This window comes from Chionomys nivalis, chromosome 8 (genome assembly GCF_950005125.1).
Source record: "Chionomys nivalis chromosome 8, mChiNiv1.1, whole genome shotgun sequence".
In the NCBI taxonomy this organism is placed as follows: Eukaryota; Metazoa; Chordata; class Mammalia; order Rodentia; family Cricetidae; genus Chionomys; species Chionomys nivalis.
In genome coordinates, this window is record NC_080093.1 from 74,251,648 (window position 1) to 74,272,352 (window position 20,705).

Sequence of the window (20,705 nt, forward strand, 5' to 3'; positions counted from 1 at the left end):
GATGGAGAACATAGGAGGACTCAAGGATAACTCAGGTTTCTGGCTTAAGTTTCAGAGACAAAAAAGAAATTTATATTTTTTGCACACCTGAGTTCACGCGATGAGATTTATAGCAGACATCTTTGTGGCACACTCAGGGATTCAAAGACTCCAAACAACACTAAACAAGTCAGGAATACTTATAACACAATCTCAACTCTGGTAAAACAGCGTCTCGTGGTGTCTATAAAAGCATCCATGATTGCTCTATGAGTCCCAGGGTCATCCTTCACTGTGCTGTTGCTCAAGAGGAACTGTTCCCAGTCTCAACGGCCACCGTGATCTTTTCCAAAAGCAAACCTGATCATGTCACTTCTCTGCTTAAAAACTTCCAATGGCTCCCCGTTGCACTGAGGATAAAATCCACGCGTACCTTCCTAGCTCATCGCCCTCAGCGTGATCAGGCCACTGCTTCCCTTCGCTACCTCCTGTCCTCTGCTCACGTCACCGTGGTCCCAGTGCCTCCTGATGGCACCTAGAATATCCTCCTGCTCACGTTACTGTGAACCCAGCGCCTCCTGGTGACATCTAGAATGCACCAAGCCCTTCCCACCTCGGGATGCTGGCACTGCTCTTCCCTCTGCTGGAACAGTCTTTCCTTGCTCTAGCTTACTTCAAGAGACTGGGTCTTATGTATTCCAGGCTGGCCTTGAACTCACTATGCAGCTGAGGAGGATCCCTGTATCTCTACCTCCTGATGCCTACATTTTGAAGTGATGGGTACTTGCCTCTGTCTGGATTATGTAATGCTACGGACCAAATCAGGGCAACATGCCTGCTAGGCAAGCCACTCTGATAACTGAGCTACGCTCTCAGCCCCTCCTTCCTTGTTCTGAATGCATGGCTGGCTCATTGCCATTCTCGGCTCATTTCTCCTCCCCAGATCATGTGAGTGTGTCCCCTCTTGATTTGTAGGTGAGATAAGCCCCTATTCACCTTCTTCACAATGTTCAGTACAGGCTGCAACCTGGGTTTATCTATGTTCACCTCTTTTCCCACCATAGGGACATCCGTTCCATCCAAAGTGGATGCAACCACCAAGTCACTCTGTACCTTGCCAAAGCTGCCTTTCCCCAGCACCATCAGGAAGTTAAAATCGGTCAGTTTCATCCGGTCCCTGTTGCCATTGTTGTCAAATTTGGAGATGGTGTTGGCTGTCTTTTCTTCTGGAGCTTTGGTACCCTGGTTGATCTTGGCTCTCTGGAGGAAGAAATAAACAGAATACAGGATGAGGGCTGGGAACACGCTGTAGGAAGATACATGGGCTCAGCAGATGCTGTGGTTCCTACAGCCAGAAACCTAACTTCTGCAACGCACAACTGCATTGCTCTGCAAATGTACTGCCTTGAGGCCATCCTGGGCCCCTCTCATTATCCCTCCAATCACGTCCTTCCCTGGGAGGTGCATGTTTCCTTGGCGACCCTGGAATGCATTGACTTCTTTCCCTGTCTATCAGCACTGCCTGTTAGCATCTATCTGTCACCCAGAGGACCCACATTGGTTCCCTTCCTACCAAGTTTCACAGTAACCAACATGAAGCTTCCCATACAAGCGAGTCAGCCACTAGCCAAAATGAAGAGCTTGCATTTGTTGAGAGAGTAAGCGCTCCTTCCCCAAAGCTGCTGAGCCTGTGTAAGAGAGCCAGCCCTTCCCAGCTGCTGTCCAGACACAGCTGTTGGTAATTTCTGTCCTCGTTGGCTTGACTTTCTTCACACATGCTTGTTTTGTCACTTCTGTTTCCCTTTGCACCAGAGTGTAAGCTCCTGGAGGACATGGACTTGGCCAGTTGGTTTTCACTGATTCTCAGGTATCTGGATGAGTATGTGGAGCTGAACAGGCAACGGAGGGCACCTGGCAAAGGAACATTCTATACCTCAGTCCCCATAATCGCTGACAGTGCCAGTGCCAAGCATGAGCCCCGGTACACAGCAGACCCTGTTATTATTGTTTCCTTATTTCATGTCTTTTGATGACAATTAGGCAATAAAATGCTTCCTGAAGTTTTGTTTCTCTCTCGCCCCCCCTCTCGTGTGTGTGTGTGTGTGTGTGTGTGTATGTGTGATGAGAGAAACAGATAGAGGATAGATAGATAGACGACATGATCGAGAGAGAGAGAGAAAGAGAAGGGAATTTTTGTAAATATAAGTGGGAATGTGAGTGTGCGCATGACACAATACACAAGTGGAGGTCAGAGGACACCCTCAGGTGTCAGCCTTCACCTGCCGCTTTGTTGGAGGCAGGGTCTGTCTTATCATTTGCCACTGTGTGCACCAGGCTAGGCTCGCCTGCTCTCAAGTTAGTTTTTAGGGATTCACCCATCTCTGCCTCCCCTCTCCACACAGGAGCACTGGGATTACAAATGCATGTCATAACCACGCACCTGGTTTTACATGAGTTGGTGGAGAGTCAAGCTCAGGTCCTTCTGATTGCACAAACATTTTGCTAACCGAGCCATCTCCCCACCCCCTTCCTGGGGTTTTGAATGCCAATGAAAATGACTCATCTAATCAAGGGACTCCCACTGAGTGTCTGCTACACACCCAGGCTCTGCTGGAGGTGCCCAGGGTAGATCAGGGAGCAGAAGAGACACTGATGCTCAGAAGATGCGCATCGTGCAAGGACAATGTCCTCCATGCTGACTTTCAAGAATGATGTCAGCTGTAGCCTAGGCCGACATTCAGTGAGCGAGGCTGCTCGGCTCCCATCACTTTTCATCTTCTTAGTTAGTGCTTTAAAAAAATTGAAGTTGGGACCAAGGGAGATAGTTCGGTTGGAAAAGTGTGTGCCTTGTAAACATACAGAGCTGAGTTGCCGCCTCAGAATCCACATTTCAAAGGGCATGGTGGTATATGCTGGTAATCCCAGGGGTGGAGAGGTAGAGGCAGGAGGATGGGGCCCTGGGGCTCACTGTCCAGTAACTTAGCTTACTCAGTGAGCTCCAGGCTAGTGAGAGACCTTGTCTCAAAATAAAGGTGGATGGTGTTTGAGGAAGGACACCCATGGTTGTCTGCTGGCTGCCTTGTGCACATAAACACATATGTACCTGCACACAAATGATCATGCCTACACAAATAAATAAAATATGTAAATAATTGAGATGCAAACAATAAAATGCACAGATCTTAAGTACATAATTCTATGGATTTTGACAATTATATGCATAGCCATACCCCAAACAATATATGGTACAAGACCAACTCCCCAGGGAGGTTTGCAGCTGATCTTCCCTTACAAACAGCAAAGACAAACTCTGCTCATAGGTCAGCTTCGTCTATTCTTGAATTTCATCCAAATAAAATCAAAGCACAAAGACCCTTTCATGCCTTCTTTCCTCCTCTCATCAGAACATTCTAGAATCCCTTTTCACTTAGTTGCATGAACCAGAAAGTCCTCTCGGGGTTGCTGATAACTCATTGCTGGTATTAATCATTCTTCTGTTGATGGGTGTTGGTGGTGTTTGAGGCTACTAACCAAACAGTTGTCCCAGTACACAGACTAGTTTTAAAGTAAGACATGTTGACGTTTAAGCCCAAAACACCCAACAAGCAGTTCCTATGGGCTAAGGGCAAAGGAGAGACATTTGAGTGACAGAGGCATGGAATCCCAGGGAGGCGGAGGTGATTCGAAGCATGAGACCATGTCATTGGGGTGGAGACGTCACCTAAGAGAGGTGCCCCAGACAATGGTTGCCTATCTTTCTTGGATCATATCCTCATGACGTCCTGAATCCTCCCTCCAGTCTCTTGGTTTTTTCCTGACTGGTCCAATCTCCCCTGCCCCCCTCCATCTCATTGCTTCCTTACTGAGTCTCCTGTTTCCTCTGTAGCTGACCTGAGATGCACTGGACTCCCAACGCTTGTTTCTTATCCCACTCCCACCCCAGCCACTGGGTGTGTGTGTCCATCCACATGGAGGTCCTAGAGCACAGTTCCCTCTTAAAGGAAATGGGGGAGCTCGTGCCTTTCAGTTTCGTCACTTGGATTTGTCTCAGTGGACTGGAATTAAGCTTTTTTCCCCCCATTTTACTTTTAGTTTACAAGCGGTATTTTGTCTACACGTGTGTCTGTGCACTGTGTGCATGCAATGCCTGTGGAGGCCAGAAGAGGGCGTCAGATCCCCTGGGAAAGGCGGTACAGGCAGTTGTGAGCCACATGCGAGTGCTAGAATTTGAACCTTGTCCTCTGGAAGAGCAGCCAGTGCTCTTAACCACTGAGTCATCTCTCCAGTCCCCAAAATAACTAATTTAAAAAAAAAAAGTCCTTAGGGGCCAGTGTTTGTGAACTGTGTTTAGATAAGATTCCCATGCTGGAGCTTGGTCCACAGTATGACACAATACAACCTTGTGGAAAGTAAGTGGGTGGCTAGGATGCTGCCCTTGAGAAGGAATGATGCTGAAGCAAAACCACTATGTGCTGAACCCCTTCCACACACATCTACTTCCTTTCCTGTTTCTCCCCTATGATGGGACTCAGCCAAGGTGGTTCTCACCAGAGGCCACACTGATAGGGGTCATGCAGCTTTTCATCCCCCAAAATTGTGTGTGGGGGGGGGGGGAACCTTTTCTTCTAAATTACCTAGCTTCAGTACTTGGTTACAGCAATAGCATATTAGTTCAATACTAGACCCAAAAGAAGAAGTTTATTCTATCAAACGCTGTTGTCACTTTAACGTTTAATCAGTCGCCAACTGTCAAAAATCAGGAGAGGTCTTATAAACATCTAGAACTGGGCTGGAGGTGTGGCTCAGTACCAGAGCACTTTCACGGCAGGCATGAGTCCTGTGTTCTCTCCCTCATACCAAAAACAAAACAAAACTGCAAAACCAGACTCCCGACCTCTTCTGAAGAAGTTGCCCTGGCGACACTGGGTGGGCTTCCTCCCTGTTAAGGTGCCTAGTTCCCGAAAGCATTTAGGATTTTCCCCTGATCCTATGAGCCTCCTGAGGACAAGAACCTGTCATACAACTTTCTAGAGATCCCAGAGTTGCAGGTGCCTCACGGGTCCTGCATCTAAGACAGTGTCACCGAACATGAAAGCCACAGCGGAAACAATCATCCCCTGGCGGCCGCCTTTCATGCCTGCAGTGTTGAGAGGCAAAGTGGAAGGCAGCCCTGCCGAGTGGAGCTGTGTTCCTTTGCATTCTGCCCTAGTGAACCACAAAAACTCCAGGCTCCATCTCAGATGGTCAATACCCGACTTCAGGCCCCTCTGCACCCTACCTACCAGGGCGCCTCCAAATGCACCCCCAGCTACCCCAGATGGCCAGAAAGCAAAGGGTGCTCCTGGAGAGGCTCCCACCCACCCCAGGAGCATGTACTGAGCTTGGTTGATTTCCAGGGAGGATGTGGCAACGCCATTACCAGCATTCGACACCTGAATGCTTATGCTGTACCAGCCGCTTCTGGAGGCATGATGTCATCCAGCCCTCGTGCAATCTCAGGCAGTTAAGAGTGTCAGAGTCCCTTTGTTACAGATGATGCGTTGAAAGCTCGGGCAGACTAACTTCCCTGTTGCAAGTAAGATTTAAAGCCAGGCAGCTTGAGCAGACTCTCGGGTGTGGTCCCCCACCTCTGGGCTGCTGTCTACAAAGACCTGCCACTTTGTCACCTGCCCCTGGGCTCATCTTACCAGGAGTAGGTGCCTCTACTAGTGAGGGAAAAGGGCTGTGGGTAAGGCCCCAGCTCCTGTCCCTGGGTGGGAGCACTCAGTAAGGAAAATTGCAGCGTTTTCATCTTTGGAAGACAGGTGTTATTAAAGTCTAGCTGCTTGGAGCAGCAACATCTTGATCTGATGGTCATTGTCAGTAGCAGCAGATCCACACAGCCACAGGGCAAATCACTGAGGAAAAATCTACCCATACTGAACATGTACAGACACTTTCTTTGCCTTTGATCCCCAAACAATACAGTATTAGCCCTTTAGAGACCACTGCATTGCAATGTGCATTCTAGGTCATCTGGGGTGGTTTAAAGCATTTGGGAGATTATATATATATGGCCTTCTCTGTGGAGAATCTGGTGTCTCCAGTCTGGGTATCTCCTGAGGGCAGGGGGCTCTGGAACTAATCCCTCACTGACATAAAGGAGACTGTCCTTATTCTCTCTCTCTCTCTCTCTCTCTCTCTCTCTCTCTCTCTCTCTCTCTCTCTCTCTCTCTCTCTTCCTTCGTTTTCATGCCTTGCCTCCTCATCACCCTGCTCCTCACAAGGCTTATAGGGTCCAGTTCCCAAAGCAACTACTATCACTGACCGACTGACTAATGTTTTTGAGCTAGGGTCTTACTGTGTAGCCCAGACTGGTCGCAAATGCTCTATCTCTTGCTTCTGCCTCCCAAGTGCTTGGAACAGGAATGAACCTCCTATTCCAGGCTTGGGACCCTTATCATTTATTTTTAGAGAAATTTAAACCCATGGCCATGACCAGCTCTGGGGCCTTCAAAAGTTACTTCACTTCTCGTGCCTCGGTTTCTTCTGCTGAAAGAGGAATTGATATGGCTCCAGTGTAGCTTTCGGGGTTGTGACAAGGAAGGCACACTCAGAGTGACACACGGTGTGTCCTAAGGCACACTCAGAGTGACACACGGTGTGTCCTAAGTACTTTGTTAAGTAGGTGGATCCTAAAAGGTGAGTTGTCTTCCCCAGCCCCCACACACATGCAAGGCCAGAGGCAGAGGATGCCCTCTAGAGGACACTCTGGAATGTCCACTCATTGCATCCAGCACGCCCCACCACAGAACACTATCACCCCAGTTCTGGCAGTCCCAGTCACCCCTGATAAGACGCTTGAAGGTAATTCCTGACTCATTCTGGTTGCTAATTGCTCATTGTGCGGGGATTACATTTCTCACGCTCAAGGTCAAGTAAAATCCCTCTGTGTGCCTGAGAGCGATTTCAGTCTGTTGGAAGCGCTTTTTTTAATCAACAACTATGGTATGGAGCGATTATAATTCAGCCATAAACAAGTATTTGCAGGCTCCTGCTAGGGATAAAGGGACATATTTTGTCGCATGCAGATAAAACAACCCTGTACTTCAAGCCAATTACTGTCTCAGACAAATGCTCTATTCGCATAGAAAACATTTTCTTTGGTGTTTGGAAATGTCACCCCTGCTGCCCCAGGACAGAAAGAACCGTTTTTTGTGAAGCTGAGGCTTCATTTTCTACAAGAGAATACTGGCCTTGTTTTAGGGTTTCTTTTTTCACCCATAATCATAACAGCCTCAGCCAACAGATACCGCCAGCCCAGAAAGCTTTCTCTGGAAGTCTTGTCTTCCAGTTCTTTTCTGAAAACATCCAATTCCCAGCTCCGTGTGGTGGGAAGGATCTTTTATCAAGTCACTCAGTCTCGCACGGCCACCAAGAAAAAGACCTTCAGCGGTCAAGGTCATTGTAAATGTTAGTCACTTTGTCACTGAGACCAGTGCCAGACAGACATGCTTAAAGGAAGAAAATGTATTTGGCTCCCAGTTTCAGAGGAATCTGCCCACAGTCTCTTGGCCCTGTGCACTCAGGCAGGGCATCACAGCAGCGGGTGGGTGTGGTGAGGACATCTACTTTCATCATGGTGGACGGGAAGCAGAGAGAGTAAGACATGAAGAGCCTAGGTAGGAACAAGACAACTACAGGGACCCACCATGATGCCTAGTTCCTTCAGTTGAAGTTTCTAGAACTTTCCACAATAGAGCTACCACCAGGGGACAAAGCATTCATAAGCCTGTGGGAACACTTCTGTTTCAAACTATAACAGTGGAGGAGGATGATTGGCCAGCCCAAGGCCAATGCACTCATTTCCAGGGACACCCCAGGGTATCCACAGCATTTAGTATTGTCCAGACTGTGGAAGACCCAGGCTCAAGACAAGGGCCCTTGGACTGTGAAGTGAACATGCTTCTTGGAGTAAATGCCAAAGCCTTTCTTAAAGCCATGGCAGTCAGATCTCTGACCTCACCCACTCCCCAGCCTCACCTGGGACTCACCCCCACATGTCACCCTGTCCTCTCACCTCACCCACTCTGCAGCCTCACCTGGCACTCACCCCCCTTCCCCCCGACTCTGCTCCCACTGACCTTCCTCTAGAGTGACCAGATGACTGTCTACCGGAACCTGATCAGTGGCCCCCAGACTCGGTGCATTAACTGTGTGAACAAAGGACCATGTTTCCCACATGAAAACGCATTTAAAATCATGTGATGCACACATGCCATGCATAGTCACAGCCACCTTCCCTTTGCAAAGCCTGCCTCGAACATCTCCCCGTAGGAAACTGGCGTGTGTCTGCACACCTCACCCCAAGGTCGCTGACGTGAGGGGAGCCCTGGTCCCAAAGGCAGAAGAGAAGCCTGCCTGAGGGAGGAACAAGCAGCAGTAGAGTCTAAGGCCATATCCAGTCACCATGAGGTGGACAAAATCATCATGAGGATTGGCCCACACACAGTTTCATAGAGTCACGAGGGCGATCAATCTATCTGAAAACAGTACAGCTCCACCTGCTGATAGACCCAAATTCCGAATTCTAACAAAACCTATCTCTACTCTGTCCACTTCCCCATTATTACTAGTCTAGTCCAAATCAGTATCACAAAGACCTGGGCATGGAATGAGCACTTGGGAAGAAATGTCTAAGTCTGAACCAGTACAGGGACGATTTCACAGGCGAAGGGGCTTGAAGTATACGTAGGAGTGTTCTAGGAGCTGGAACAGCATTGCAAATGCTCAGAGTCATGAAAAGTCTCCATATATATCACACCACAGACAAGATAAAAAGATCGCAGTGATGTAGTATACCAGGTTCCCATGGGGGAGGGGAGTATGGTGAAAGAGCAAAACCTCACCTCAAACTTCTGCCGCAGCTCCTCATTGCCCTCGCTTCCCTCCGGTGGCACAGGCACATTGAAGTACTCGCCCTCTTCCTGGCTCAGTAGCTTGAACCTGATGGGAGACAAGTAATTGTGAGAAGTCTGTGTCTGTGTGTAAGAGAATCAAGCTGAGTACAAGGTCTGCCTAAAAACAAACAATCAAACTGTTGAGGGCTGGGGAGACAGCTCAGTGGGGCAAAGGGCTTGCCATGCAAGTGTGAGGACTTGAGTTCAAATTCCCAGAATGCACATAAAGTTGGACAAAGTGACGCATCTGTAGGCTTAGCGCTGTAAGCTCAGAGAAGGAGGCTGAAACAAGAGAATCCCCCAGAAACAGCTTGGCAGGTAGCTAGCCTTGCATAAGCCATGCTGACCAACCACACTGCCTCAGACAAGGTGGAAGGTGAGGCCAGGACTTCCGCGTGCCGGCTGTGTCAGTTAGTCACTCAGCTGCTCTCTGCTGAGGCTCATAGGCTCATAGGCCTCCTGGGTGTGCTTTCCTTTCCCGCCCCTCCCATCTGCTCCCTTCCAACATGACCACAGACTTCACAGGGCTGTTTTCCCCAGCAGAGGTGGGGTGAGAGGCTCTGTGTTTGGCCTCTGGAGGAACAGCATCTTTGTGAGTATGAAGGCAAGCCCTGGCATTACACAGTGCCTGGCTTCGGTTCCACCCTACCCCCTTACTCCTTTGGATGACTTTGAATCCAAAGTCCATCTGAGCCTTTGCATTTTGCATCTACACACTGGAGCACAAATCCCTTCTGCACAGAACTGAAAGGTGGTGGTGGTGGTGGTGGTGGTGGTGGTGGTGGTGGTGGTGGTGGTGGTGGTGGTGGTGGTGGTGGTGAAATCAACGCAGCCCCCGTCCTCAATAAACAGCATCATCTCTGCCATCATTAATGGTGACAATGGTCTGATAATACATGTGGGAGTTTTGGTTTACTTTTTTAACCACTAGGATACTGACCACAGGAAATAAAAAAAAATGAGGAAGGAAAGAGGACACTCAAAGGTGACGGGGAGGCCCCCAAGCTCCTCCTCTCCAACAGTTCTCCCTAAAAATTAGCATATATGATGTATATACAAATATTGAATCTTAATCTTAAGACTTTATAGGAATAATAGGAGTCTCTAGGCCTCACAGCAGCCACTTAGCCCTCTCCCCCAAATCTCTAAAAGCCATAAAACTAAGAACTCGTGTGCACATCTGCTGGAACCCTGGAGTCCCAGGAGCTTCTACGAGGTGATGTCATCAGCCATGAGAGAACACAGGATGGTGTGTGGCCAGCTTCGCCTTTCATAAGTCTTTCTATGGGTTCTGCTAAATCTGCACATTATTTTGACTTATGTTCTTCATTAAAATAACTGAATTTTAACTGAGTGGTGGTGGTGCATGCCTTTAATCCCAGCACTCAGGAGGCCGAGGCAAGGGGATCTCTGTGAGTTTGAAGCCAGCCTGGTCTACAGAGTTAGTTTCAATTTAGCTGTGCTACACAGAGAAACCCTGTCATGAAAAACCAAAAAAATAAATAATAAAAAAATGGGGGGCCGTCAAAAGAAATAGTAAGTTCACATTTAAAGTCTGTCTTTTGGGTTGAGGGCAAAAATTAGCATGTACAAAGTGCTAGCTAGATTCAACTGCCAACAAAGGAATTGAAACAGGAGGGGAGAGTAGAGAGAAGAGTTTCTCCATAGCTTTGGAGCCTGTCCTGGAACCACTGTCGCTTTTTTAAAGTAAAACGTGACTGTTAAAAAGAAAGGCAGAGCGAGAGACACAGCCCCGTGTGAGAAGAGTGTGTGAAGCCTTTCTGGACTCAGACTGTGTACACTCCTTCCACACCCATGAAAGGACACCTGTACCCTAGAAGAAAAGAACAGGAACTCAGAGCCAATGGAAAGAGGTCACTTCTCCATCAGGAGGGATACCTTCCTGCTCTCTCTAGCTGTGGTCCCCCCTCAGGGAACAGGATACCTGATCTACACAAAACAGAATTCCAAGAACTTACAAAAGGCTCCTGGCTCCCTTATCAGCATCTGAGGACTAGGGCAAGGACACCTATCACTGCTGTGCCCATCCTCCTACAGGAGAGATGAGGGCATTAGGACACGTGGAAACGTAGCCATCAGAAGGAAAGAAACACAGAAGCAGTGGACCGGGCCAACTGGGAACACAGCAGCTGAAGGGAAGACCTAGAGAATGTCTAATTCATATTTTCAAAGGGAACCAAGAAAAGAGGACAATCTGAAATTAGGAACGATTGTTTCAGAAGAAAAATCCAATCACTGAATTGCAAAATCCGCTGGAGACAGTGAACACAGGATGGATAATTTGGACAATTAGGGAATTAGAAAACAGAGCCGGGAAATGTCTCTGGCCGTTGCCTTGATATTTATCACATTAGCTTAGAGTTACATCGATGCTTTCTGCACACTAAGAAAAATACGGATGTGTGAGTTTGAGGCCAGCCTGCTCTACAAAGTGAGTTCCAGGACAGCCAGAGCTGTTAAACAGAGAAACCCTGTCTTGAAGAAAAGAAGAAGAAGAAAGAAAGAAGAAAGAAAGAAAGAAAGAAAGAAAGAAAGAAAGAAAGAAAGAAAGAAAGAAAGAAAGAAAGAGGGAGGGAGGGAGGGAGGGAGGGAAGGAGGGAGGGAGGGAGGGAGGAAGGGAAAGAGAGAGAGCAAGTGGTCTACAGTGAGCGGCATCCCCTATGAAAAGTTCTTAGGAACCAATGAGAAAAATGCGAAGCCAGGGCTGTCATTCACAAGTATCTGCAAATGACAATGCTTAGCATAATTAGAAATAATGAATGTGTACGGTCCTTGCATTGAGTATTTGACATATACAAAACTAAGAGTTGACAACTGAGGGTAAAATAATACTCTCACGCATTCATCAGATGGAGATTATTTTTTAAATACAGGATGTGTTGGCAAACACTTTATCGACACTCGCGTTCTCAGAGTCATCCATTTCAGTCTTGCGAGTTTATTGGGATGTAATTAAAGTTGTACACATAAGAGTTGAGCTGCCAGTTTGTTATCATGGAGTTATTTTTCATAGATATGCATTTCCCACGTAGAATAAGCGGCTGTCTGACGGAGGCAGTTCTACATCGTGGGTCGCACGAAGCTATGAGAAATGATGTCTAAGAGCGGCTCAGAGAGCTCAGAGGACAAAGAACTTGCTTGTCAACCAAGAGGATGGAGTTGGGAGCCCTAGCACTCATATAAAGCCAGGTCCAGCAGCAAGCATCTATAACCCTACCTTCCCAGAAGCTCACAGGTCACCCGGCTTGGTGTACTGGAGGTGAACCAGACTCTGCCACAGACAAACTAGAAAACACAGACCAAATCCAGAGACCCTCCCTTTCACGTGCATGCCATGACACACAAGCACTAACCCCATGTGAGTATTCACATACATGGGCAGTGGTGGCACACGCCTTTCATCCCAACACTTAGAAGGCAGAAGCAAGAGGATCTCTGTGAGTTCGAGGCCAGCCTGGTCTACAAGAGTATTCACGCACATGAACATGCATGTACATACCCATACATACTACACTCATACACATACATTTTGTAAAATGATGTTTTCAAGGTTATTGAGTGCTGGGAACAGGTTCATAATACACTGTGAAATTCTGTTTTTATTTTTGCAGACATACACAGAGGTGGAGGAATGAAGAAGGGACAGGGGGCAGATAGATCTTAGCTTCCTCACTCAGAGCACACACACCAATTGTCTTCTTTGCTGACTTATGTTTCCCAAGCTGCTTCAAGACGCCTGCAGTTCACCAGACATGGGCCTCAGGGCCTTTGCATGTAGTGCTTTCTCCCTGGACAGCGGCAGGGCCCAGTCCCTCCTCTTTTTAGACACCCTGCCAAACGTCATCTTGCCAGTACGTTTTTTTCCTGAGAAAGGACTGAATGAATGTATATACCAGCCGTGTTCCCAGCATCCCCTCTCCTTGTTCTTGTGTCTCTGTAGCGCGCCACGGCGCTCTGTGCGCCAGGCGCTCTGTGCACCACGGCGCTGTCAGCTGTCATGTTCTCAGGGTCTGGCACTAAGCCCGTTGCAGCCATTTGCTAGTTGTCCCTAGTAGTAAACAACTTCTGTGCACGCTCGCTACCGGCCCAAGAGTGGTTTGAATCCACCTATCAATTGCTCACAGGTCTTGCTCACGCTATCGCATCAGTGTGGGCCGAGCCAATCAAGCAATGACACATCACAGGCGGACCAGGCGCTGTATGTATTCCCCGCGCGGTCGGGCTCGGGGTCTTTTCACCTCCATCTCATCTTCAGTCTTCTGCGCTCCAATAAAGTACGGTCCAAGAAGAATCCTGTTGTGGTCGTCTTCTCTGCTGGCAGAGTTGCGCGCCGCATGTCTCCTGAGTATTTGTTTATCGCCTGGAACATGCCATGCTTGGTTTTCTTGTTGTTGTTTTGTTTTTTCTAATGTAAAAATGTTTTTCTTTTTCTCCACCTAAAGAGACAGCTCCCTGGGGCTGAAGATCTGTGTCTGTTTAGTTCTCTTGTGTCTCTGAGCACAGAGGATTCTGGGCTGTGGATTTCCAAAGAATGAACAAGCGATGGCACGGATGCCATCAGTGAAGTGAGGTGACCTGGGCAGGGCAAGGGGTGGTCATTCACAGCTGATGGAGGAGGGTCATCTTTCTATCTGTTGCTTTCATTGGTTAATTAATAAAGAAACTGCTTGGCCTCTGATAGGGTAGAATTTAGATAGGTGGAGTAAACAGAACAGAATGCTGGGAGAAAGAAGCCGAGTCAGTGAGTTGCCATGATTCTCCCACTCCAGACAGACGCAGGTTAAGATCTTTCCTGGTAAGCCAGCTCGTGGTGCTACACAGAATATTAGAAATGGGTTAGATCAATATGTAAGAGCTAGCCAATAAGAGGCTGGAACTAATGGGCGAGGAGGTGTTTAAAAGAATACAGTTTCCATGTAATTATTTCGGGTAAAGCTAGCCGGGTGGCAGGATGCAGCCCTGCCACCGCTCATAATTCTACACACAGCATCAACGATAACTCCACGTCAGATAATAAGCCAGGAAGAGTGACACAGAAGGTGATCTTGCTCCATTCATAGACAGAAAAAACAATAGCAATAGAAATGGGGGGGGGGAAGGTTTCTAACAATTTTACTGAGAAAGCCATGACAAGCGTTATACATTTTTCTTAAGCAAATAAATTAAAATAGAAAAGCATAAAGGGTCCATAAACCATGAAGATGGGGAGCTCATCAATGCTGAGATATACCCTACAGACAATAAATACAATTTTTATTCAAATGCCTATAGGATATTTAGGGACATTGACTGTAGACTAAGTTTAGTTGAAAGAAAGGGAGGGGTGGGAAGGACAAAGCAAGGGGCTGGAGAGATGGCTCAGTAGTAGTGCTGGGAGTCAAACCCAGGTCCTCTGTGAGAGCACCGAGTGCTCTTAATGGCTGAGTCATCCTCCCTGCCCCAGGAGCAAATATTTAAATGCAAAGCTATTTCTCAAGGTTAAATCACATGCCTACACATAAGCGTGTGAGAAAGGAAATGAAAAACATAATGGCAGAGCCGGAAACAGCCACAAAAGTCAGGATGTGAAATGTCACAACTTAAAGGAATTGTCTATCCACCCAATAGGGTTTGTTATTCCTAAAGAGCTGGGTAAGGTAAGAAGAGAAAACCAAATAGCAAAACACTCAACCGGAGCTCAAAGACAAATGCAAAACAAACAGACAGAGAGAAGAAAGCAGACACAGAACTGAGGCACAGTCCCAGAGCAGATTCTTTGGAGAAAAACAAACCAAACAAGTAATACAGATGACTCTCCAGCAAAACCGAGAGGAAGCAGGGAGAGAGCGTAAATAGACACAATTAGGAGCACAAGGGAGCGTTTGACAGCAGGTACAGGGCTGGCAACTACCAGGCAGATGAGTGGCCGGGGGCAGGTGTCGCACATCTGGAGGCTTCTCCAGCTGCCTCTGTGGGTTCTGCCACATGGTTTTAAGTCACAGTTGGGCATCACTGGACAACCAGGGCACACTCTTGGAGCTTCCTCGAGGTGTGAACATCATAGAGTGTGATAACTGAAATCTAGGTCACAGAGACGCCTGCATACTTGAGCTCGGGGGTCTAGCCTGTGGCTCCTTGTCACAAGATTGCACAGCATGTTCCTGTCACTGAACGCCCCAGAGGCACCGCTGCTGCACAACAGTATTTGGCAAGAGGATTTTTTCCCAGATCCTTTATTGACTTAGAGAACCACTGTCGACATCATTCACACTGCTATAACACAGCGGGACGGTTGGTTAGAGGAGTCTATCTCTTGCCAGAGGGAGAAACTGAGTCTGCAGGAAGGGATGTGACTTACTCAACATCCAAGCATGCTAAAACACCTCTGGACAAGCATGAGGCCCCTGAGTTTGGAACTATAGCATCCACATAGAGCATCCTGGGTGTGGCATCACACACAGGCATATAATCTCAGTGTCAGAAAGCAGGGACTGCCCTGGCTAGTCTAGGTGAATCTCCGAGTTCAGTGTGCCTCAAAAATGTATTAATTATTATTCATTATACTTTTTTTTTTAGATGGGGAGGGGAATCTCATATAGTCCAGGCTGGCCTTCAACTCCTTTATAGCTAAGGATGCCCTTGAACTTCTGATCCACCCTGCCTCCACCTCGCCAATGCTGGGATTACAGGAAGACACCAACACTTTGAGTATGTGTGGCATTGGGGAGGGAACTAACCCATCTTATTATCATATCCAGGCCAGTGCCTTTTCGTTGTCTTTCTGTGTGCTTGGGTTAAATGTATAGAGCTCTTGCTAAGATTCTCACAGGAAAACTGTTTCAGCCAACAACTGTTTTAAGCAAACACTTGGCTTTCTGGTGCTGCCATTTAAAACAGGTAAGCATAACCCAGGCCGAAGGTAGTGCCGCATACTGGGCTGAATGTGCACACAGCAAAACTAGAGGTGGCGGGGTGTGGGGGGGTGACAGCTTCCTTTTTGAAAATGGACTTAAGCTCCTTGAGCAGCTCAATTGGCCTGGAAAAGAAAGGGGTTGGGGGATTACAAGGAGGGTAGTGTCCTGGTGCAGTCCCACCTTCCTAGAGGACTGTGCCATCACAGCAGCTAGGAGAGGTGGGGAGGGGGATACCTGAGCAGAGCCACCATCTCTCCAAGAAGGGGTCTCAGAAGTGAGAACTCCCAGAAGCGCTGAAGCAAGAGGTTGGGAATGGGGCCTGGTGTGGCCTGGGACTGAAATGTGTTGGGTTCTGTGGGGAAGACACACACAGCAGGCACAAAACCTAAGGCACAAGCAGGAAGCCCTTAAGAAGCCGCAAAGCAAGGTGGGGCCAGACCTGCTCTGGGGTATGGGGGTGCTGTTCAGAATAGCTCCTCTGCAAGAGAGAAACCTGGGAGACAGCCCCAGCAAAACCCTACTCTGTGGCCACCACGAGCTCACAAACAGTCTGAGAAAGCCAAGGACGTTTTCACAAAAGAAGCCGCCATGTTTTTCCTGTAGCTGTGATTCTTGCACCTGCGTGTTCAGTCCGGAGCCTGGCACCCAGTCAGAACCAGTCGGTGGTAACTATCTTTACTACAACCATCATTATGTTCTCTCCTGCCTCACTTCTACCCACCAAGGATCATGGATCTTCTCTTTAGCCACTGTCAACTTGACCTGCAGAGGAAGGAACACCAAGTCTGTGGGTCCGTGAGGGCGGGAACACGCCACGGGGAAAGTACCAGAAACCACGAAGGGGAAGAAAGGATGTCACACTAGTGCTTCCTGCTCAAGCAGCTCCTTCCTCCTGTAATGTCACTAAACTTAGTCATCGTGTGCAGGTGGCTGCCTGATCTGCAGAGGAAAATGTGAACTTTTGGAAAAGTGAGTTGTGACCTTCTTCTGATCCAGGCTGGCAGATGACAGAACCCCAAGCCTGGGCTTCCATCAAGCTATCATTTTCTGTATGCATATGTTTAATGTGGCTGAGCTAATTCAGCAAACTTTCCCCTGCAAACACCAGTTTTCTCGCTATCAATCTACCAAACCTTTTCATGGAGTCAGCCATGGTTTTCAGTAGTGAGCTGAGGACAGCCTTGGTTCGTGCTCATGATTTTGCAAGACAGGTGTTTTAATCACTTCTAAATTGTGCCTTTTTAAATCCCGCCCCCAGTCATGGTGACTATCCACGGACTGTCCACGCCACCACTCTCATCACTTGGTCCTCGACTGCTGTCGTGAGTAATTTCTTGTTCAAGGTTCATCTCTGCTCCCCACCATGGTTCACAAACACGCATTTGTCTTCTATCCTGATGCACCCTGAGGGACTAGAACATTCTATCCATTTGAAGAAGAGCCTGTGATAAATCAATGTGGAGCAGGGACCAGGAAGCTTAAGGTGGGCAATGGAGGATGTATGGCCTGGAAGACGTGTTCTCTTTTGTGGGAAATCAGTTCGATTTTTCTTTTCTTCCACTCGGAACTGAAAGAGTCCCGAGTGGGACAATTTAGAAAGGAGACAATTTATCTAAAAGAATTAAGAGCAGGTCCAATCACCACTTCCCCCAAAGCGACGGTTGGGAAGCCAGGTTAGACCATTGATCCTGAGACCCTTTCTCAGGTGAGTATGAGGTTGTTGCCCATGGGGCTAACCTACTTTCCTGTTGGAGACGCCCGATGAGGGTGCTTTGTTCTAGCAGTGGGAAGGAGCAAAGCAGCAGAAACAAGACATGTGGGTGACCTCGGACAGAAGGCACTGTCAATGGGGACACACCACCTTAAGGAGTCAAGACTGTCCAATGGATTGCCTAGCTCTGTCAGGTAAGCTTGAGAGAGAGCTTTAGTGCCCACGAGGCTGGGTGCAGTACGGCAGAGGTGATCACGAGGGACGGGTAAGGACTGTGGCCAAGAGAGAACCATGCCTGGCATTTGGCTTTTCACAGCTAGAGTCTTGTCATGTCAGACTGAGTGTGTGTGCGTGTGCATGTGTGTGTGTGTGCGTGCATATGTGTGTGCATGCATGTGTGTGTTCCTTGAGGAGAAAGGTTGATGTTCACTGCCTTTTTCAATCACTCTTCACTTTACTTTTGGAAGGTATTTTTCACTGAATCCAAGCTCACCAATGGGTTAGACTCATTACCCAGTGAGTTCTAGGGGTTTTCTTGTCTCTGGATGTCCCAGTTTTTGCCCCCTTTGCCCCACCAGTTCTGGGGTTACAGATACATGCCTCTGCTGTTGTGCCCACTTTTACATGGGTGCAGGGGATCTGAGCTCAAGTCCTCATGCTCATATACAATCAAGCACTTTACTGACTCAGCAAGCTGTCTCCTCATCTCTTTTAGTTCTAGCAATTAATTATTTTTTTTAATCCCTGGGGATTAAATTTAGGGCCTTGTTCATGCACGCTGGGTAGATGTGTCGCCACCCAGCCATCTCCCAGGCCTCCTTTTACTTTATTTTGAAGTAAGTGACCAAAGTTCCCCAGGCAGGCCCTCCCCCACGCAACCCTCCCAACCTCAGCCTACCAATTAGCTAGGATGGAAGGCCCATGTCACCAGGCCCTGACAACTCCGGGACTCTGTAAATTGAAGAGCCAAACAAGGCGCATGCGTGAGACCAAGCCAAGCTAGCAGTCATTGTGGTGGGTTTTCGTTTTCATATTGAAATTTTAAGAGAAAAGGGAAAACATATTCGATCCCAGGTCTGATGGACTGACTTGCATTGTGGTTTCCAATGCAGAATTCTTCTTACCAGCCATCCACCCCAGCCTTCTGCAGTTCCGAAATCCCAAACGACAGAGATCCCATGAAGTCATTCCTGCTGGTCAGGTCCCAATCCCAGATCTCTACGGACAGTCTTCTGTCCTTGTCTGATTCCTTCAGCTGACTGGAGGGAGAGAGAGAGAGAGAGTCAGTCAGCCATCTTGATTTCTCACGTTGATGAAATGTACAAGAGGATGAGACCGAAACCCTTAACTGTCCCGAGCTGCTGCAGGAGACGCACCTGGTTTCCACTCCCCTGAGAGTAGGGGCTCATTCTGTTTGACAGCCTGTTGATCAAACAGGTGGGAGACCTTAGCTAACTCCAACAAAAGTAGGTCTATCTGGGGCTATCGTCTCTGTATTCCCACGGACAGTCACGGAGAAAAAATCCGATACCCAAGACATCATAGAGCACACATGTGTGTATTTGCATAATTGTGGGTTGGATGAAGTAGAGAGACACATGGAGAAACCTCTTGCTGGAGTCTCTGTGGGGAGGGACTGTTCTGCAACATGGCCCTGAAAGGCTCAGACAGTCCTTGTTTTATCCTGAGAAAGAGGCAAGGGTATATATAAGGCTGCACCCAAGAACCGTGATGCCAGCCTGTGGCTGCAGCATGACCTAGGGTGTCAACCTACACAAGGCTGCATCCTCCTCAGCTACTCACTCAGGGGCTTCTTTGGCAAGGCCCACGCATAAAATAGATATGAATTAACCCACAATTGTTAGTCAGATCTCTTAATTAGTGCTTGACTGTACATCATACCTGCTCAGTAAATACCAGCTGTTACTATGAATGACCATTGGCCCAGACATGTTAAGAGGGGACCCACATACTCTTCCTGGCCAGAGAAGACCCTAAAGCAAAGCTGATATGGTCCTCCCAGTAGGCGGCAAACCCAGTACCATGTAAACTCAGCCCTGGAGATATTGACAGTATAACCTACAGACTATGCCCCACTTATTCCCCTTCACCAGGCAGCACAAATACTCAATCCCATCCAGCCTGGCTCCACACATCACAAACAGTCTCAACTCTATTAGAAAAAGATCCAATTTCCCCTTAGCTCACGATACTGAAATCCAGAGGGAAGAGAAGGGGGAAAGGAAGTGAAGGGAAAAGAAAGAAAACAGAGGCTAAAGGGGAGTTAAGGGGAGATGCCCCAGTCCCTGAAGACCACTATCCTCCATCACCCATGCTGAGCTAGCTTGGTTTGTACTTACAATCTGAAGGTCTCGTTCCACTCGGGGTTGAGAGAGCACTTGATGGTCCTGGTCTTCTGCTTACTCTCACTTTTGGGATCAGGAATCAGTTTCAGTTTAACGTAGGGATCTGACAAGCCATTGGGGTCCATGGGTACAAGATTTTTAGCATCTCTTACTGAAAAACAAAATGCAGTTCCAATATTACTAACGTCCAAAATGTTTACGTATCTGTTAGTGATGCCTGTGATACCCATGGTTGGGTCCTGGGCATCCCTGCTTGGTGAGAATTTCATTAATATCAACAGCTTGAGAGGCATGCAAATGAGACAGCCTGACAGGATGTAAATTCTGTTCCATATTGTATAAAAAAGTATTCTTAAAACTTTTATTAGCATATATTAATTATGCAAAAAATGTTTCCTTATAATATTTTCAAGCATGTATATAACACATGTGTTGGCTAGTTTTATGTCAACTTGACATAAGCTAAAGTCATTTTGGAAGAAGGAACTTCAAGAGAAAATGTCCTCACCAGATTAGCTTGCGAGTAAGACTGTGGGGCATTTTCTTGATTGATGATTGACGGGGGAGGGCCCAGCTCACTTGTGAGCAGGGCTCCCCCTGAGCTGATAGTCTGGGTTATATAAGAAATCAGGCTGAGCAAGTCCTGATGAGCAAGCCAGTGGGTAACACTCTTTCATGGTCTCTGCATCAGTCCCTGCCTCCAGGTTCCTGCCCTCCCATCCTGACTTCATTAGATGACGGAATGTGATGTGGGACTGTAAGGTAAAATAAACCCTTTCCTCCCCAAGTCCTTTAT

General features: G+C 47.8%; 1 protein-coding gene across 2 annotated transcripts in view; it reads right to left on the reverse strand.

The window, feature by feature from the left end:
- The window catches only part of Prkcb (protein kinase C beta), a 345,665-nt gene that overhangs the window by 88,106 nt on the left and 236,854 nt on the right, over positions 1-20,705 (reverse strand). For both annotated transcript variants that reach the window (XM_057777292.1, XM_057777291.1), the window contains exons 6-9: positions 19,904-20,060; positions 18,668-18,802; positions 8,868-8,964; positions 1,093-1,239 (exon numbers count right to left, since the gene is read on the reverse strand). In XM_057777292.1, coding sequence (XP_057633275.1) covers positions 1,093-1,239; positions 8,868-8,964; positions 18,668-18,802; positions 19,904-20,060 — 536 coding nt within the window. The remainder of the gene's footprint in view (positions 1-1,092; positions 1,240-8,867; positions 8,965-18,667; positions 18,803-19,903; positions 20,061-20,705) is intronic.